Source organism: Lonchura striata, chromosome 18 (assembly GCF_046129695.1).
Source record: "Lonchura striata isolate bLonStr1 chromosome 18, bLonStr1.mat, whole genome shotgun sequence".
Lineage (NCBI taxonomy): Eukaryota > Metazoa > Chordata > Aves > Passeriformes > Estrildidae > Lonchura > Lonchura striata.
Genome location: NC_134620.1, coordinates 6,819,766 through 6,837,257, shown reverse-complemented (window position 1 = coordinate 6,837,257; position 17,492 = coordinate 6,819,766). Strand labels below are relative to the sequence as shown.

The 17,492-nt window shown below is 55.3% G+C and overlaps 1 protein-coding gene across 1 annotated transcript; it reads left to right on the top strand.

Annotated features, from left to right (window-relative positions):
• The first annotated feature begins 3,610 nt into the window (after window positions 1-3,610).
• Window positions 3,611-17,334, top strand: SLC25A1 (solute carrier family 25 member 1). Its single transcript, XM_021549843.2, has 9 exons — window positions 3,611-3,712; window positions 13,485-13,592; window positions 13,720-13,819; window positions 14,045-14,183; window positions 14,655-14,739; window positions 14,899-15,003; window positions 15,373-15,488; window positions 15,806-15,879; window positions 15,976-17,334. The coding sequence occupies exons 1-9, from the start codon at window positions 3,622-3,624 to the stop codon at window positions 16,088-16,090; spliced, it is 933 nt and encodes a 310-aa protein (XP_021405518.1). The 5' UTR covers window positions 3,611-3,621; the 3' UTR covers window positions 16,091-17,334.
• The last annotated feature ends 158 nt before the right edge of the window (window positions 17,335-17,492 follow it).

The window sequence follows — 17,492 nt, the reverse complement described above, 5'->3', positions numbered from 1 at the left end:
CACTGCAAAATTCTTAGTATAGGTATGTGTTTCAGTTTGTCTGGAGCCTTTGCAATCTTTCAAAAAGGCAACAATATCCATCTGTGTTCTTCCTAGCTAATATAAAGTTGACAGCTTTTAAGCTTAAGATGAATTTGAATTACAGACAGTGAAGTCCTGTTTTTATGTGTTAGAATTTGAAAGTCCTGAGTCAGGTTCTGAGCTTATTCAGTTATGCATTTCCTGTGTGGTTCAATGACTCAAGATTTTTTTTTTTTTGTCTGTTGTTTTTAATCAAGATTGTAAAATTTGTTTGCCTAAAATGCTTCATTTCTCCTTTCACCCCAGTGGTTATGAAAGGAAGGAATTACAAAGTCTTCTGGTATGTTGTTTTCCACAGCACTAAGTTCTCCAATATTATGCAGAGCACAAATTCCCCAAACACTGGTTATCCAGATGGGGAGCTAGGAGTGAGTTTGGGTGGGAGATGGTGCTTAATAAATCTTTGAATTGCTCTCCTTTTGTAAGGTACTTTTTTTTTTTCCACTTAGGGGCTGGGGAAATAGCCTCATCAACTGCTAATAGAGTTTGTCAGCTGGAGTTGCTTTGTTGAGTAATGCATCCTGCTGTGAAGAATTCATGACTACGGCAGGGTAGCAGAATGATAATCGGTACCCACTGTACACGGACTTCACTCTCTTCTGAGATGAGTCAGGCCCACGCAGATGTGAACGTAACAGGGACTTCTGTGGTGCTCATGAGAGGCTCAGTCCTGGTAATCTCAGTGAATAATCTTGTATAGCAACAGGAGCTCTTTCTGTATGTGTGCTTAAGTGGGAATCATGTTTGTTCTTTGGAATAGCATCATCTTGCTTATAATCACAGTAGCTCCTGCTGCACACACTTCAAAGCTGGGGGAATGCTGACTCAAATCTGCAGTATTTTCACTTCTTGAAGCCGGTTATGTACAGGATCTGTTTTGCATAAAGGAATTGTTTTGTCTCGATAGGGAACCTGAGAGAAAATGAGTTTCTTATTTTATCATAAAACCGCAAGTGATAGGGATTAATAATGCATGGAAAGGTTTGTAGTAGTTGATGAGTTGTATCAATTGTGATAATACATCTGTTAATTCAGTGAAATTAAGAGGTTCTTTGATCCCAGGATATATAGTAGGAAATTATATGCCCCATACTGACTGCTCATGGTCTCTGAAACCATGGTGTGCTGTCTAGTGCCAATTAAATAAAAGTAATAATAATAATTTTAGGGAGGGGCAAGGGAGGAATAAGTTGGAACTAAGTGTTGTCATGTAAGCATGTGCTTCTGAGGATCCAGAAAACTCTTGTCTGCAATTGCTGTTTGTGTTTGAAAAAATAAATTGTGAAAGTTGCTTTCATTTTCAGTAGCTCTTTTAAATTCTGATTATTAGGGCCCAGAGAGGTGCCATGAGGCACACAGGCTGCAGTAGCACCTGACTACGTATTTCACAGTTCTTGTGTCTTTGCATGCCAGCAGAAACAAGCACCAGCCACCAGCAAGGGAAATGAGTTCAGATTGTCAGAGGGTTGTTTCCATGAAAATTCCTGAAGCAAGAGCAGTAACATGGTGGGTCTGATGTTGCTCTTCTATGCTTTGACCATGCATTTCTTTGGAGATGCTCTTGACTGTGTGAGCCTGGTCAAGTATTTACTTTCACATAACTAATAGGATTTAAAACGTCCTCTTGCAGCTCCTGGTATTTCAGGGATTGTTTATCTTGTTTCACTGTTTCTCCTTCAGGCTTTCTGCTGACAAGTGGTGTTAGCAGCTTCTTGGAGGTCAGGTCCTTGCAGGAGATTGCTTACAATCTGCATGTGATTAAATATGAATAATCCTTTCCCTGTTCAGCAAGGTAAGCACTGCTGAGAATCCCATTGAGTCTGATGTGAATTAAGCATGTGGTGTGGTATTTTCTTGGACAGGATGAGGCTGTGCACAGGCCTTGGGGACTGGGGAATCTGTAAGAGCCAGTGTTTGTTGTGAAGGTAATCATGGCCTCAGCACAGGCTGTACGTGTCCACAGGCAGATGTGGAAGCCATGATGATTTCATAGAAAGGTATGAGGAGTTGCAGAGGTTAATCAGAAATCCAAATGCATTTGTTTGTTTGCCGTGTTTGAAAGAATTTATCTTATCTTTACCATTCTAATAATGCTAACCTGAATATAAGTAGCTGCTCTGCAATTGTGACCAGGACTGTGACTGTTTCTTCCTTCCCTTCACATGTTAATTCCTCCCATCCTTTACTGTGCTGTGTTAAAGGAGGGGGGGCTTAGACTCAGCATGAGACTACTCTATGCCTATTTTAACTCTGTTGTGAAACCACATACAGTTCTGATCTCACCTGAGGGTGAGTTTTGCAATGCAAGTATGTTTGCTTTTAACCCTGGCTGAATAAAGATGCTTCAGTTTCCCAAAGGCATTTTCTGCCAGCAGCTCAGCCACGAAGCCAGGGCTGTATAGCTGCAGAGTGAGCTTTTGGATGGGGCTGGCAGCTGCTGGATTGCTGAGCCTTGTTAAGCAAAAACCATGTCACAAAGCACATAGAGAGCAAGTCTGGACAGGACCATGTTTTATGCATAGCTGGAGGTGACTTCTTGCACAAAATGCTTGCTCTTTTGAGTAATGTGGCTGCTCCAGGTGTAAGGGAGAGCACAGTTCTGGAGTACAGCTCCAGTGTTCCCTGGTTTCTGCGAAAACCTGGATGGAAATGAAAACAATGTTGGTTTCTTTCCCTGCATCCTGTAAATACAGTTTTTGGACATAAACTACAGCATAGCAGTCTTCCTCTGTCTGCAAATAAAGCAAAAAAAATATCCTAATGCAATTTGCACAGCCCAGTCATGGAGAAGCAATAGCTAATACACCCCCCCCCCCAAAAAAAAAAACAAAAAAACAAAAAAAAACCCAAAAAAAAACCTACACAAACAAACCAAAAAAAACCACAAAAGCACCAACCAACCTCGGCTAAGCCCAGACTGCCCTTGCACTCACAGCAGCCTTTTAATCTGAGAATGTTTTTGTTTCTCTTCCGTCTCTGCTGGGCGTTCATATGTGCTTCCTACCCCGGGAGTTCCTGGTCTCCTTTCCTCACTGAAAGGGAAAGGATTCAAGCCAAGGGCCTGAGATGAGCAAACCTTTCCCCTTTCCCTCCCTCGGACCGTCGTAACCGCGCAGGAGCGCGCTGTTGTGTATCCTCGCTGACCGAGGGCTTTGGGGCGGTTCAGAGCTAGTCGTGGCCTCGGCGTGCCCGGAGGTGCTGATGCTGCTCAAGGAGAGGAGGCGCCGCTGCCCACGTCCCTCCCTGCGGCCGGACCGGCATCTCTCCGAACCCACACGGAGGCTTTCCCCGTGGATTCCTGGGAGCACGCTGAGCAAGCCCCACTCCCGCAGCACCGATGGGCGGGCTGGGTGACGGTGCTGCTCTGCCGCCGTCCACCCGCTGCCCACTCCCCGCGGAGCCGCTCCCCGCGTCCCCACGGGCCGCCCCCGCCCCGCCCCGCGAGGATGTGACGCCGCCGGGGCCGCCCCTCGCGGGCGCGGCTCTGAAATAGGGCTCGGCCACCGCCGGCGGGCACCGGAGCCGCGGAGCAGCGCGGCCATGCCCGCCCCCGCCGCGCCCCGCAGCCTGGCCGCCGCCGCCCCCGCCGGCAAGGCCAAGCTCACGCACCCCGGCAAGGCCATCCTGGCAGGTAAGGGGCTCCCGGGGCTCTCCTGGAAACGGGGCTCGCCCCGCCGGTGCCAGCGTGGGCATCCGGCTGGGCGGGGGCTGCCGGGCCCGCCCCGGGGCGGCGGCGCTCCCGCAGGTGCTGCTCCATCCCGGGACTGCCGCCCGCCCCTGTCCCGCTGCCCGCGGAAGGCGACCCCGCTGGACCGGGGTTTCCCTTCAGCCACAGCCAGAGAGCTCCCGCAGCTGCATCCCGAGCCTGGAGCTGGCTGCGGGGCTCCCGCTATCCGCGGAGACCCCAGCTCTTGCCAGGCTGTTTCTGCACCCGGTGGTCCAGCCGGGAAGGTGCTGGTGGGCTCGGACATGACGCGGGGCGAGCGGCACTCGGGGGTTTAGCAGGAGGGAGCGGAATTGATGGGAGAGGCTGGTGGCAGCAAGGGCCCCACATGCTCCCCCGAGGGTGTTGAGGGACAGGGCTGAAGCAGCAGCAGTCGGCTGTCCCTGCCCCAGCTGTGTCCCACAGGCTGCGCTGATACAGCTGCTCTAAAGGCTGCTTGGTCCCTCCTTTGTGTCTGAGCATCAGTCTCTCGGATCAGGGCGTGTTTTCCCGTCCAGTTCTGACCACTTCCATGGGATCGAAACAGTAACTGCACCGAGTGCAGCAGTAACTGCAGAGTTAATGCTCTGCCTCCTGCTTGTGGCTGTTTCAAGCTCTGAGCTGAATGGAGTCCAAGACAGTCGCAGGCTTGTTAAACTCCTTTGTAGCTGTTCATTAGCTCCCTGGTTTCTCCTGCCAGTCGCAGGACAATTCCCAGAGTGAAGATTAGCGTCTTTGTTTTGAAATGAGCCATCGCAGCCTCGACATGATTGGCATGTTTAGAGCTTTTGTGTTTTCCAGCCAATTCCCCCTCCTACGATTGTGCCTTTGTCTGTCCAACTCCTTGCTCCCCTCCAAGGGCAGAGCTCCAGCCTCCAGCAGCGGGACCGGGGAGCAGCGGGGCTCTGCCCGCACGGCGAGCGGAGCCGCGGCCGCTCCCGCGCTGCCCCCGCCCCGGCGGGCGGCCTCGCTCGCAGCACCAGAACTGTCGGACGTGGATGCGGCCGCTGGAGCGTGCAAAGGGTGCCGAAGCCTCCCAGGGTCACGTCTCCGGGAAGGGACTTTGCCATCACTCGGTTGCCTGGCCAAAGGGCTAGGGCACCAAGAGGAGGGAGGCAGCTTCCAACGAGAGGGTGCCTTCTCATTCAAGTGAACCCTTCGGTGAGACCAGGCTCCTCCAGAGCTCTGTGCCCCTCCCTGCTCCCCCACCTCAAAATGGGTTGGTTTTTTCAGGCCTCTTGACTTAAAGTTCTTTTAAATAGGATTTAATCCAATTTTAGGATGGAAATGATAGGATGTTTCCTTCCTGTCCACCCTTCCCAGTTTTTCCCAATTTGCTGTCCATGTGCAGTGAAAGCATCAGGTTGTCACTGACTGGACCAATGTACCAGGATACTTTCATAGATCTTGTGTAGATCTATAATCAGGATCATCAGCTTACCAGAATCAGCCTCCTGCAAGAGAGGTTGCAGCAGACTTGCAGAGGTGGTAGAAGAAGGACCCTATTGAGATGCTGGTCTTCTCCTCACAGGCTGTAATCAGAGTAATTGGTTAATGGGCAGAAGTCCAGCCAAGCCTCTGTGGCATCTAATTGTATTAGAGAACCACAGAAATGGGAGAGAGCTGTTGTTAACTCCCTGTGCCCTGGTCTGCTCAGCCCTTCAGCCCCTCGCTGGGGGATGCAGTGCTGTTTGTGGCTGTCTCTGCTGACTTTAAGGGGTTTGCTGACGCTCTCAGAGTTTCTCATCTGACATCGGTCTGCACAACAGGGATGTGTACTCCATGTTCTGGTGAGCTGGAGGTGTTAAGATGGAACATTCCTGCTATGCTTCATCAGCCTGTGCTGGTGGAGTTAAACAAGCCATCATCCCTCCCTGGGTGCATATCTGCTCCCAGACCCTGTGTGTAATTGGGATCCTCTGCCGGGGAGGCACAGCTCCCTCGGCTGCCCAGACCTCAACAGGCTGGGGTTGGCTCTTTTCTGAAGAGGTGCAAGTAAAGCTCTGTCTGCCAAGAGCTCTTCTCCTTCAATTGTCGCAACAGACAAAATGCAAGGTTAAAAATTAATTTGCTAATGGGCCCTCCTTTGTCCAAGCAGCTGTTGTGTGCCAAGGCAGCACTTCACCTTGCAGTGACAACGCTGCTGGTGCTGCTGTGGCCACGTGTGGCCTGAGCACATGAAGGCAGTTCAGCCTCTTCTGCTGGATAACAACCTGTAAGCAGGTGGGCCGGGAGCGCAGCCCTGTCTCCAGCCTCCCACAGCCAGATTTCCTGTTTTGTGCTGTGGTTTCCAAACTGCCCACCAGACTCCTGTCCCTCCCACCAGCATCCTGAAGGGCTGGGTGCTGCTGGTCTACTGTGCTCCCAGCACAGGCCCACACTGCAGCGTGGAGCTTGGAATAAAGGCACTTTAGTGGTGAGACAGGAATGCTGGTGGCAGAGTCATCAGTCACCTCTGGGAATCCTGAGAGTGCTCCTTCCCTGGCTTTTTGGATGCCATGTTGGCAGCTCCTTTTGATGCCATTGGGTCAGCTCAAGTCAGCCTGCAGTCTGGCCTATTTCCAGCCCAGCACAAATGGTCTTTGCCATTTGCAGGCAAAGCCTTGCACCCCTGCCCTCCTCCTGAGAACTTTGCTCGTGGTTATCAGTGCTCATTTGATGAAAGGCTTTGCCTGCCCTCGCCAGAGTTAAGTACAGCCTTACTCTGTTTTTAGCCAGCTTTGAAGCCTGGGGTCTGCTCCCTCCCACAGAGAAGCTCACAGCTGCCTTGCTCTCTGCATGGTATCTCTGCTCACCCGAGGGCTGTTGCACAGTTGCTGTTTCTACCTACACCTAATCCTGCCTGGCCAGGGAGGCAGGATGCCTGGATGTTGTCCTGCACGGTGCTGGATTTGGAAAGAGTTCACAGGGCTTGTGGCTGCTACCCTGGTGTTGTGCACCAGGGTCCTAGGAGGAACATGGGCAAGGGAGGGGGACTGCAGGGAGAGGATAGGGCATAAAGTAGTTTAGCAAGGGAGCCCAAGCTCGCTCCTGAACAAAATAGTAATTGGAGCTTCCTCTTCATTGTTAATCCTTGATATTATCTTTCTTAGGAAATGCTGTACCTGCAGAGGAGAGGAGTCAGGGACTGGGTGTGAAAGCTGAGACTTGCCTTTTGTAGAGCAGGTCTCCTTTCTCAGAAGTCCCAAGTCCATCTGGATTTCCAGGGCCATTGCTTTCAGGAGAGGGTGTGAGGAAGGTTGTGCTGCTGTGAATGGCTGTGGTCCAGCACACTCCCTGGTTTTGAGATAGATGTCTGGTGCTCACAGCAGGGTAGGGGATGTTTCTCCCTTCATGCTGAGTCAGGTGGAAGCCAAGCACAACCAGGAGTAAAGATTGGAGAGCGTGGAGGGAGCCAGTCCTGCCAGGTCTGCTGGCCCTTAGTACATCACTCCTGGCTGTGGTTTCTCCCTGCAGTTGTCTCCTGGCTGTCATTTATTCGGGGAGTGGGGCACAAGGACCGTGCTAGCCTTGAGTAAGTCCCTGGCTGCCTGGGAGCCCTCATGGGTTGCAGTGGAAAACTGTAAGAGCCTCAAAGCTCCTGGTGGGAGGAGGATATCAGCCCCAGGGCCAGGAAACCACCATTCGGTCTGAATGGATTCTGTATGAGCTGTGGTTAACCCTGGGCTCCAAAATGTGAGTTTCTGAGATTTTTACATGCTTGATGTTCTGCTTGACATTCTGCAGGCAACCATTTTCTCTGGGTTGATGTAAATGATCGGAAGGAGTCGTCCATCTTCCCAAGACGATGAGCACCATGAGCTGACAGCTTAGGGATGTTGCAGCATCTCTCAGCTCTGATGGTGCTGTGTGGTGCATGCAAATGCAGCCTCCCTGCTCCTGCTTGTGCCCTGAGGTCTCAGGTCATCCCTTGACAGCAGGGATTGTTTTTTTTGGCCATCTCTTCTCCCTCTCTGTGCTCCAGTGCTTGGTACACCGGTCACTCCCCTTTGCTGGGGGCAGGGAGATCAGAGCCTGTCCCCAGGGAAGTCTCAGTGCTGGCAGTGGCTCCTTCATCCAGTTACTGGGCTGTGCTGGAGGAGTCATCCAACAGCCCTGGGCTCTGACATCAGCTCCCTGTTGCCTGGGCTCCAACATTGGCTCCCTGTTGCATGTCTTAAAAGAGTTTTTAACACTTGAAAAATTGGTGTCTGAAGTTAAATGGTGGGATGGCCAGGAGGCAGCTCATGGTGACAAACCTGGGACCTTGAGGTGTGCAAGGCAATGGGGAGAAGGTGATTTGAGCAGGACAAAGACCCTGGCAGTCCCCAAAGGTGGAATCAGTGCCAAAGGCAGATACTGTGACTGCGACTCAGGGAAATGGCTTCTGCCATCATAGTCACAGCTGAGAAGTTTAAAATGTAATAATGATTAATTGTCATATTGAGAAGGAAATGCAAAGAGGTGATGAATGAGTTGAGTTGTGAAAGGACAGCCTGTTCAAACAGGACAGTTCCAGTAAGATTCAGGACAAACGGTCTCATCCCATCCATAGCGTTATCTGCAGCAATGTTTGCACGGGGCTATTTACCCACAGTGGCACAGGTACAGAGGGGCACCTCTCATGTTTGCCATTCTGTTTCACTGGGGGTTCAGACTGTCACCAGCCTGCCTGTAGCACACTCCCACGACCAAAACAGCTGTGGATGTCTGCTTACTGCTGGGCATGCTGAACCCCTGTGCTCCCCACTGGCCTTGCCCCTGTCAGATGGGAGACCTTCCTAACCCCAGCATGGGGACAGACACCCTCTGAGCCTCCTGACCTGTTGCAGGATATGTTTTTTCCCTTCTAACCAAAACACAGATAAACTTCTGGCAGTCTGGTTTGGGGAACCAAACCAGCACTCATCTCAGCACTGAGTCAGACTTTTGGTGGCAGAGCTGCCCCCGCGGTGGTTTTCCACAAGGATGTGGCTGCGGATGGGTGGTGAAGGACTGTCCGTGGCCAGAGGAGGTGCCTGGGCGAGGACAGCAGTGCTGGGGCTCTGCCTAGAGGCAGCTGTCCTGGAGAGCTGCAGCCCCAGTGAGGCTCCTGCCTGCTCCTGAGCCCCCAGTTTCACAAGATGCAGTGGGAAGTGCCGGGAGGGTGGAGCTGTTAAACCCGTTTCACCGCTGCAGGCAGGCAGGGCAGGATTGCTCCATGGCAATGGATGGGTGAAGAGCAGCCTGGATGGCTGCCAGGGGGGGTTGGTGTCTCGGTGAGGGGAGCAGGCGGCAGTCTGGGCTGCAGAGACCTGTCACAAGCTGCTGATGGGTATTTCTGCCTTCCTGATTTGTAGCAGCTTTATGGTCTTTGGTTCTTGGGGTTTTTTCTTTCTTATTTCCTCAACTCCAAAAGCTATGTTGGTTAATTAAAAGGGCACCAAGTCCCCGTGTGAAAGTGGTGCATACTGTAAGCATAACATCCAGGAGTAGGGCAGGATTGCACCCTGTGCCCATAGTGTGTGACCCATGTCAGCTGCTCAGCTCACCCCATCCAGCTGCACCTTCTGCACATGTGCTAGGAGCCCCCAAAATGGGGACTCAGGGCTCAGCCTGCACTGAGAGCCTGTTTGTGCCTCCCCACTATCCTCAGTCACCTGGCTGACAGAATGGAGAAGCTCCAGGCATGGGCCCTGGGAGAGCTCTGCTGCTTTGCTTCCAGACCCTTAGGAATAATTTCCTCGGGCCTGAAAGGATCCTAACAAATCTGAAGTTAAAAGGTGCTTTTTATGGAAAAAAGTCAGGTGGTGGTATGTCAGCATGTGAAATTCCTCTTAAAATGGAGAGACTGAAATTGCTCCCCAGGTGCTCACTTCTCATCAGAGCTGCACAGAGACCTGCTGCTCCATCACTCTGCATGAGCAGGATGCTTTTGCAGGCACAGCCACTTGCAGGAGTGGCAGAGGGGCCAGTGCCACCCCCTGCCCCTCTGTGGCTCCCAGATGGGGCAGTGGGTGTTCACTGGGACACTTGCCTCTGGGCAGGAGTTTGCACAGGGTGGCAGTGCCAGTCCTGGCTGTGCAGCCTTGGTTTGTGTCAGTCCCGGGGCTCTGTTTGTCTTCCCCATCGCAGTTGCCTCCTCCCACCTTCAGCGCTGCCCTGAGTCTGGAGCTGGGGTCCCTGGGTCAGGGTGTCCCACAAACTGCTCACGGACCGTGTGTGGAGCCAAACCTGCGTGTGCTGATGCCATCACGTGTTGCGTGAGCATTGCAGGGGCAGCACCCTCCCACTGTCCCCAAAAAACCCTCTTCTCCCTCCTGCTGGCTCTTCCCAGCCGTGCCCAAGGGCTGCAGGCGTGTCCTCAAAGGACGGCCTCCTCGGGCCTCTCTGCCGGGGAAAGCTAAACTTTTTCTGGGAAAACTATGCCAGGGTATTTTTCCCTTCTCTCCCTTCCCGCTGAGCCTGCAATGGCAGAATAGCTGGCAGCTGAAGCACTTGCAGGCTCGCTGCAGGCAGGGAGCAATTCCTGGTGTTGGGAGTGGGATCCCCCCGCGGGGGGCACCTTCCGGAGCGACCTTCCCTGAAGGACGTTCCCTCTCCTCTGGCCCCGCTGCATCCAGAACAGCCAGAGCCTTGGCCCGGCATCTCAGCTGCCCCGCGTGCTCTTTCACCTCCTGAGTGCTGCTGTTCCTGCTGACTCCACGATGTTGCAAGAGCTGGAGCTGCTGTTTAAAGTCCGGGTAAACAGGTTGCAAAGTCCCTGCAGCCCTGGAGAGGAAGGGGATTGGACAAAGCTGATGCTCGTGGGCAGTGGGGTGATTTATTTGCATAGAATGAGGTTTCTGCTGGGGTAAAACTGTGGAGAGAGATGATAGCAGAGCAGGACCTCTGATGGGTCTTACTCCCAGGTGACTGCAGGGCAGCTGGCCATTGCCACCCTGCCTCTCTGTGGGCAAAAGAAAATGGATTACAATTGCCACAAGTCATGGAGTGTGTCCAGAGTCCCTGCTCTCTGTGCACCTTCCCATGGGATTTTAGGCCAGAACAACACTGGGGAACAGGGAGGAGACCTGGCAATGTGGGTGCCCTGTTCCTTCATCCTTGGCTAGGGCAACCTCATTGCCCCAGAAGCTGCCAGGTCCCAGGAACATCCTTTGCTGGGCTCCTGTGGATGGCATTGCCTGTGGGATGCTGGGCAGAGCCTCTGCCTGCCCTGCATGTAATTGTGACCACTGAGGCTGTGAGCAGGTTGCAGGAGGTGCAGCATCTCTCCCTGAAGCATTTGGTGTGGCTGCCAGGAGCTGAGGTTCTGGTTGCCCCTGGACTGCTGCTTGCCCTGGGTGCCTCCCTGCTGTCTGGCTTCTAGGTATGCTAGAGCAGGGGCTGGTGCTGGGGCATCAAGAGAGAAAAAATATTTATGGTGCTTAAAACATCCAGCACTTCAATTCTGCAGTGTGGAAGGGAGGGAAGTAGCCTTGGCAGCACTCAGGGTGTTTGCGTGGCTGTGGTGGCGCAAGGCTGGTGGCACAGTGGTGTGTGGCAGTGTGGAGAGGTGCCAGCTGGTGCTCTGCTTTTTGGGGACTGTTGCACCCAGCTGGAGGGCATTGCTCCTTGTCAAGCTGCTCTCTGGGGCCTGCCAGCTGCTCCTGCAGGAGTTGTTTGTCTTTGCAGGAGAAATGAGTGTTCAGCCAGCACCTCTGCCATGGGACCAGCAGTGTCTGCTGCTCTGATGGACACACCAAGGGTGGGAGAGGATTGAAGGGGCAGCAGGGGTGTGCTGGGGACTCTGGGGTTGGTGGCTGTCCTCCTGTGATGCCCCAGGGAAGCTGTTGGCTGGCTGCAGTGCCATGAGCTGATCCTGTGTTTCCTCCCATGCCCCCAGAGCAGTGGGTGCTACGGAGGCATCAGGGCTGGCAGTGGTCACCCAGCACGCTGCCTGAGAAGTGCCTGCCTGGGCTGGGCTGGGCTGGGCAGCTCCAGCCCCCCTGGGAACACAGTGGGAAACAAGGAGCCTTTGTTTGCTGTGGCAGAGCCGGGCTGGCCTCATGCCCTGTCCCCACAGGGCCGGGATGCTGCCCAGCTGGGCTGGCGTGTCCTGCCTTGGGTACCCGGTGCCACGGTGTCCCCATCCCTGCCGTGTCTGTGGGAGGAGTGGGACGTTCTTTGAGCACGAAGCTGAGCTTTGCATTGCCCCAGCCGTGTTGAGGCTGGCCTGGCTTCTTGGCTCCCTGGGTAAGAGGTGCAGCCCAGTGCTTTTTGTGTCTGGGGGGAAAAACCAGCATTAGGCTGTTTTAAGATGGGTGCTGCTCAGCTGCTGGAAGGAATGAGGGGAGGCTGCTTTTCCCTTCCTTGTAGAAGGACTGGGCTGAAAGGAGACAGCAGTGCTCACAAGGATGCCAGTTGCCAATGGCACCAACAGGGGGGAGCTGGCAACACCAGAGAGATCTCTTGCATGTGTGGAGTCCATGCAGAAGAAATATGACTTTATGAGAAAGTCTGCTGGACCAAGGAGTTGGTGCTGCCTGCTGTTGTCACAGGGAGCAGCCTTGGGCTGTGGTGTTCCCTATCAGCCTTCCTTCATGGGGGTACTTTGGGGGGTGCTGATAAGCAGAACTGTGCCATGTGGCAGCAGCCTGTGCTTCACTGCAGAGCAGGATAACAACCACTGCACCCACTCCCAGCCTCTACTACAGAGGCAGTGTGTTCTGTGCTGGGGTGTCCCCTGGGCCGTGGTGGGGCTCCAATCCTGGCAGTAGGGACCACAGACCTGCTGAGTCACACCAAGGACATGGCCAGGCTGGAGGAACCACTGGAGGCTGTATAGGAGAGCTGACAGCCCACCTGACCACACGCTGTGCCCAGCCTGTGAGCTGGAGCGTGATTCAACTTCCCTGGGCAAGGAGCAGGGAGATCCTCGGGGGCACTCAGGGTGGTGTTGACCCCAGTGGCAGTGCCCTGTGCCCTGTCCTGGGCGGAGCAGGGTTGGCCCTGTGAGACCTGAGGGAGCTCAGCCCGGTGCTTCCTCCCAGTGCTGCTGGCACAAAGGGCTCCTGCTGCTCACCAGTTCCTGGCCACACTTTGATGCTGTGTGATCCATCGTGACCGGATGGGCTGAGCCCAGCTCCCCCAGCAGAGCTGGGTCCAGCTGCAAGGGCTCCAGCCGTGCTGAGGGCAGCCCCAGAGCTGAGAGCCAGCATCCCTTGCTGCCCAGGCCATCAGGAAAGGCTGCAGCCGGTGTAATCAGTGCCCAGCAGCCACCGCTGCGGGAGCTCAGGACAGCCAGACAGGCTTGATGATAATTGTGCTTCCTGCAGCACAGCCATGTCTGCAGATGGGCTCCTGCTGGTGTGGGCAGCACCGCTGGGTTTGTACATCCCAGTGCTGGCAGCTCACCTGGATTTGTGAGGCTCTAGAGGAGAGGTGCCTCTGAGGGGCAACACACCAGATAGGCAGCCATGGGTGCAGCGTTTTGCCCTGTTTTCCCACCCCTTTGCCCAGTGTCCTCCCAGCTCTTGCCATGGCAAGGCAGTGATGCCCATGCAAGGCACCAGGTTGGCACAAGGCCCTGCTGCTGCGTGGACTCCTCAGGATTTTGATGAGGACATGGATATCTTGTTCCAGCCCAGACCTGGCTGCCAGAGGTCCCAGGCTCAGCCATCATGGAGCTGGGAGCAGCCACTGTGGCACTAAATGGGCACAGTGCTGCTCCTGCCTCAGTGTCCCTTCCTCTCCCATGCAGGTGGCCTGGCTGGAGGGATTGAGATCTGCATCACATTCCCTACCGAGTATGTGAAGACGCAGCTGCAGCTGGATGAGAAGGCAAACCCTCCCCGCTACAAGGGCATTGGTGAGCAGCCCCTCTCTGTGTCTGGGGCTCCTGGGGAGCCTGGCTGGTGCTGGGGGGATTTGGCAGGGCGGTGGTGGGTGGTCCTTGGCGTGGCGGGTGACAGCGGCGCCGCTGGTCTCTGCCGCAGGGGACTGTGTGAAGCAGACTGTCCGTGACCATGGCATCCGGGGGCTGTACCGGGGGCTCAGCTCGCTGTTGTACGGCTCCATCCCCAAGGCTGCCGTCAGGTACGTGCCCCCATGGCAAGGGGTGAGTGGGGGGGACCCCCAACAGCAGCAAACAAGAGGGTGGCTTTGCCATTGGTGTCTCCATTGGTGTTTTACCAAAGCTGTGTGGTCTCCCAGGCAGGGAGGGTCCTCTCGCAGGGTGTGCAGCTGCTCCTGGACCTAGAGCAGGGGGGTGCAGACCCCTGTCCATGTGCCCAGGGGTTGGCAGTGTTGGCTCCTTTGCAGGTTCGGGATGTTCGAGTTCCTCAGCAACCAGATGAGAGACGAGCAGGGGCGGCTGGACAGCACGCGGGGCCTCATCTGCGGGCTGGGGGCTGGCGTGGCTGAGGCTGTGGCCGTGGTCTGCCCCATGGAGACTGTGAAGGTGGGTGGGTGTGGCTGCCACTGTCCCCTGCCTTGGCACCCCTCGCTGGCCTGGGCTGGGCAGGGGCAAAACCCAGGGATGCCCAACGAGGGCTGCATGCATTTGCCCAAGACAGTTTTCTAGGGGTGGATCTGATGCTGGAAAACCCTGTGGAGATCAAGTCAGGTGGCCTTGTCCCCTTCCCCACTCCAGGGAAGAGCCCCACACCCAGGAGCTATCTTGTCACCCATTTTATGAGTGTAAGGCCAACATGGCTGCTTGCAGCAGCAGTTTCCCAGTTTTTCCTCTGCAAAATGCACTGCTGGCCATGGGCACAGGCTTCCCCTGTGATCTCTCCCAGAGCTGCACGGCTGCATGGGTTGGCTCTGGTCTTGGGACTGTCCCTGGAACAAGGCAGGAGGAGGCTGCCAGCCCTTGGGGCCATCACATCTGCATTACCTCAGCCAGGACAAGCACATCATCTCCTTGTAGGTGAAGTTTATCCATGACCAGACCTCTCCCAACCCCAAATACCGTGGTTTCTTCCATGGCGTCCGGGAGATCGTTCGGGAACAGGGTGAGTCCCAGGAGAGTGGCACCCTGACTCCCTGAGTACTGCCATGCTATGGGGATAGGGTGGGAGGTGGTGGATGGGCACAGGCTGGGACAGGTGGCTTGGGGAGATTTTTCTCTGCCACTTGAGGCTGGTTTCCCCTCCAACATGCTCTTCTTGCAGGACTGAGGGGGACCTACCAGGGCTTAACTGCAACTGTCCTCAAGCAGGGATCAAACCAGGCCATCCGCTTCTTCGTCATGACCTCCCTCAGGAACTGGTACAAAGGTATGGTGCCCTTGGCCCCTACAGGCCACCCTGGCTGTGCCTCTGGCTCCCCAAGCACCCTTGGGAGTTGCGATGGTTTTTCTATCCATAAAACCCCTATTTCTCATGACTCAGTCACTTGGAATGGAGGAAAATTAATACCAGGGTGGGGTAGCACCAGCTTGTGGGGCTGATGGGTCCTAGTGCTGGAGCATGCCTTTCACATCCACCCTGAACCCTGTGGTGCAGCGTGGGCTCTGTGGGGCAGGTGCTGCTTGACTCAGCACTTCCCCTGACCACAAGCAGCCAGACCTGGGACCTTCCTTGTGTGCTCCCTCGGGAATGTACGTGGGAATCCCACCACCACTCTGACCCTCTCTTCCTTCCCAGGGGACAATCCCAACAAGGTCATGAACCCCTTCATAACAGGGGTGTTTGGAGCCCTTGCTGGAGCTGCGAGTGTCTTCGGCAACACTCCCTTGGATGTGGTGAAGACCAGGATGCAGGTAGGGTGCCAGGGCCCCGTGTGGGACTGCTCTGCCTGCAGCAGGACAGCAGCACACACTGCCTGGGAGCTCTGCTGCAGTCCCTGGGGCAGGCACATAATGCCTGTGAGGTTTGCTTTGGGAGACGTCTGGGATTGCTCCTGAGCCATGGGGAGGGTTTGCACAGAGGTGGGGATATCCCTGTGGGGTCTGATGTCCTGCAGCAGTGGAGAGAGATCAGTTCCTCATAGAACACCCCCAGCTCTGTGCCTCTCCCCTGAAATCCCCTAGATGCAGCCCTGGCTCTGGCTTCTGATCCTGCTTTTCCCTTCCCACAGGGGCTAGAAGCGCACAAGTACAAAAACACCTGGGACTGTGCCTACCAGATCATGAAACACGAAGGGCCCTTGGCGTAAGCTCTGCAGTGGGGATGGCTGGTGGGGAGGATGGGCAGGGAAGGGGCTGTGAGGGGACCCAGCCTCACGGCCCTCCTCTCTATGCCTGGCAGGTTTTACAAGGGTACAGTGCCTCGCTTGGGCCGTGTGTGTCTTGATGTGGCCATCGTCTTCATCATCTATGATGAGGTGGTCAAATTCCTCAACAAGGTGTGGAAAACGGACTGAGGGGCCGGGCCACGCAGCCCCCGCCTCCTGTGCCCCGCAGGGCTTCAGCTGGAGCGCAGAGACCAAACCCACCCCACCTGCGGCACTGCTGGGGCCAGGTCTGCTCTGCACACCTCAAACCTGGCCACCTTTATCTTTAGGAACAGGCTCTGGAGCAGGTTAAATTACTAGTTGTGTGCTGAAAGGAGCAGAGAGGGAGCTGCATCCCACCATCCCAACCCCCAGCATCCCTGTCATGCCCACCCCAATCTCCTGATGACACTTTCCCCCAGCCCCACATCAGCTATGTATGCTGGTTATCCAGGTTGATATGTCCCTTGGACAGTGGCCTTGGGGCTCCTAGCAGCCAGGACCTCCTGACTGCCTCGGGAGCAGCTCTTTTGGGGCTGCTGAGAGCCCCCTCGCACCATGTAAATGCAATGCCAAACTGTACATCACAAGCTGGGCTGATACCACTGGGTATCAGTGGGGCTAATACTACTGACAGGGTCACAGCAGCTCTTGGAGGGGGCCCAGCAGCCCTGCACCCCCTAGGATGGGAGAGCAGTGACCCCCTGGTGTGACCCCAAGCTCCCTCCTCTCTCCCTGCCAGCACCAAGACCACTGGCATGCAACATCCCATCCCATCCCTGCTCAGCCCCAGGCTGCTGAGCAGCAGTTGCCAGAATTGCACATCCTGCCAGGTCTGTCGTTCTGCTCACTGTGGGCTGGGGTTGGGGTGAGCCGGGTGCCCCCTCACCTGCCGTTTACAGCCGAGACGTGCGTGCGAGCTGGGGCGAGGAGGTGCAGCCCCAGGCCGCAGGCCTGGCCCCTCGGCCAGGGGTGCAAGCCCCTTTCTTCTGCCACATTCCCCGCATCTGCCCTCCCGCCGCGTTTCTGTGGTGCCGTAGGTGATCCCGTAGCTTTTGGAGCTTTAGAGCTTCACGCTGACTCACTAACACCCATGGCCATGGGGCTGGAGCCCTGCCCTGCCCGTGCCAGGCTGGCCCCACTGGATTTGTGCCAAATTTCTCCCTGAGGGAGCTGGGGGTGCAAGAGCCAGGGCTCAACCCATCCCTCCTCCCTCTTGTAGCCAGCGATGAGCTCAGCCTTAACACAGGAGGATGAAGGAGGAAAGCCTGGGCACGGTTTACCTGCGGCTTTTGGCTCTGAAGCCAGTGAGGGTTGCATTAGGATTTTTTTTTTTATTGTTATTCTGTTTTACATTCGCAATTTGAATAAAATCAGTCTGGCTTTAGCAGCTGCGTTGGCGTCCGGGCTGTGCTGAATGGGCAGTGAGTGGCTCCTGCCCTGTGGGTGGGGGACGGGGCTCCCCATCATGCCGAGATGGTGCTCCTGGGGGAGCATCAGCTCCAACCCAGCAGTGCCCAATCACAGACGCTCCCAGGCAGGGTTGTGTTGT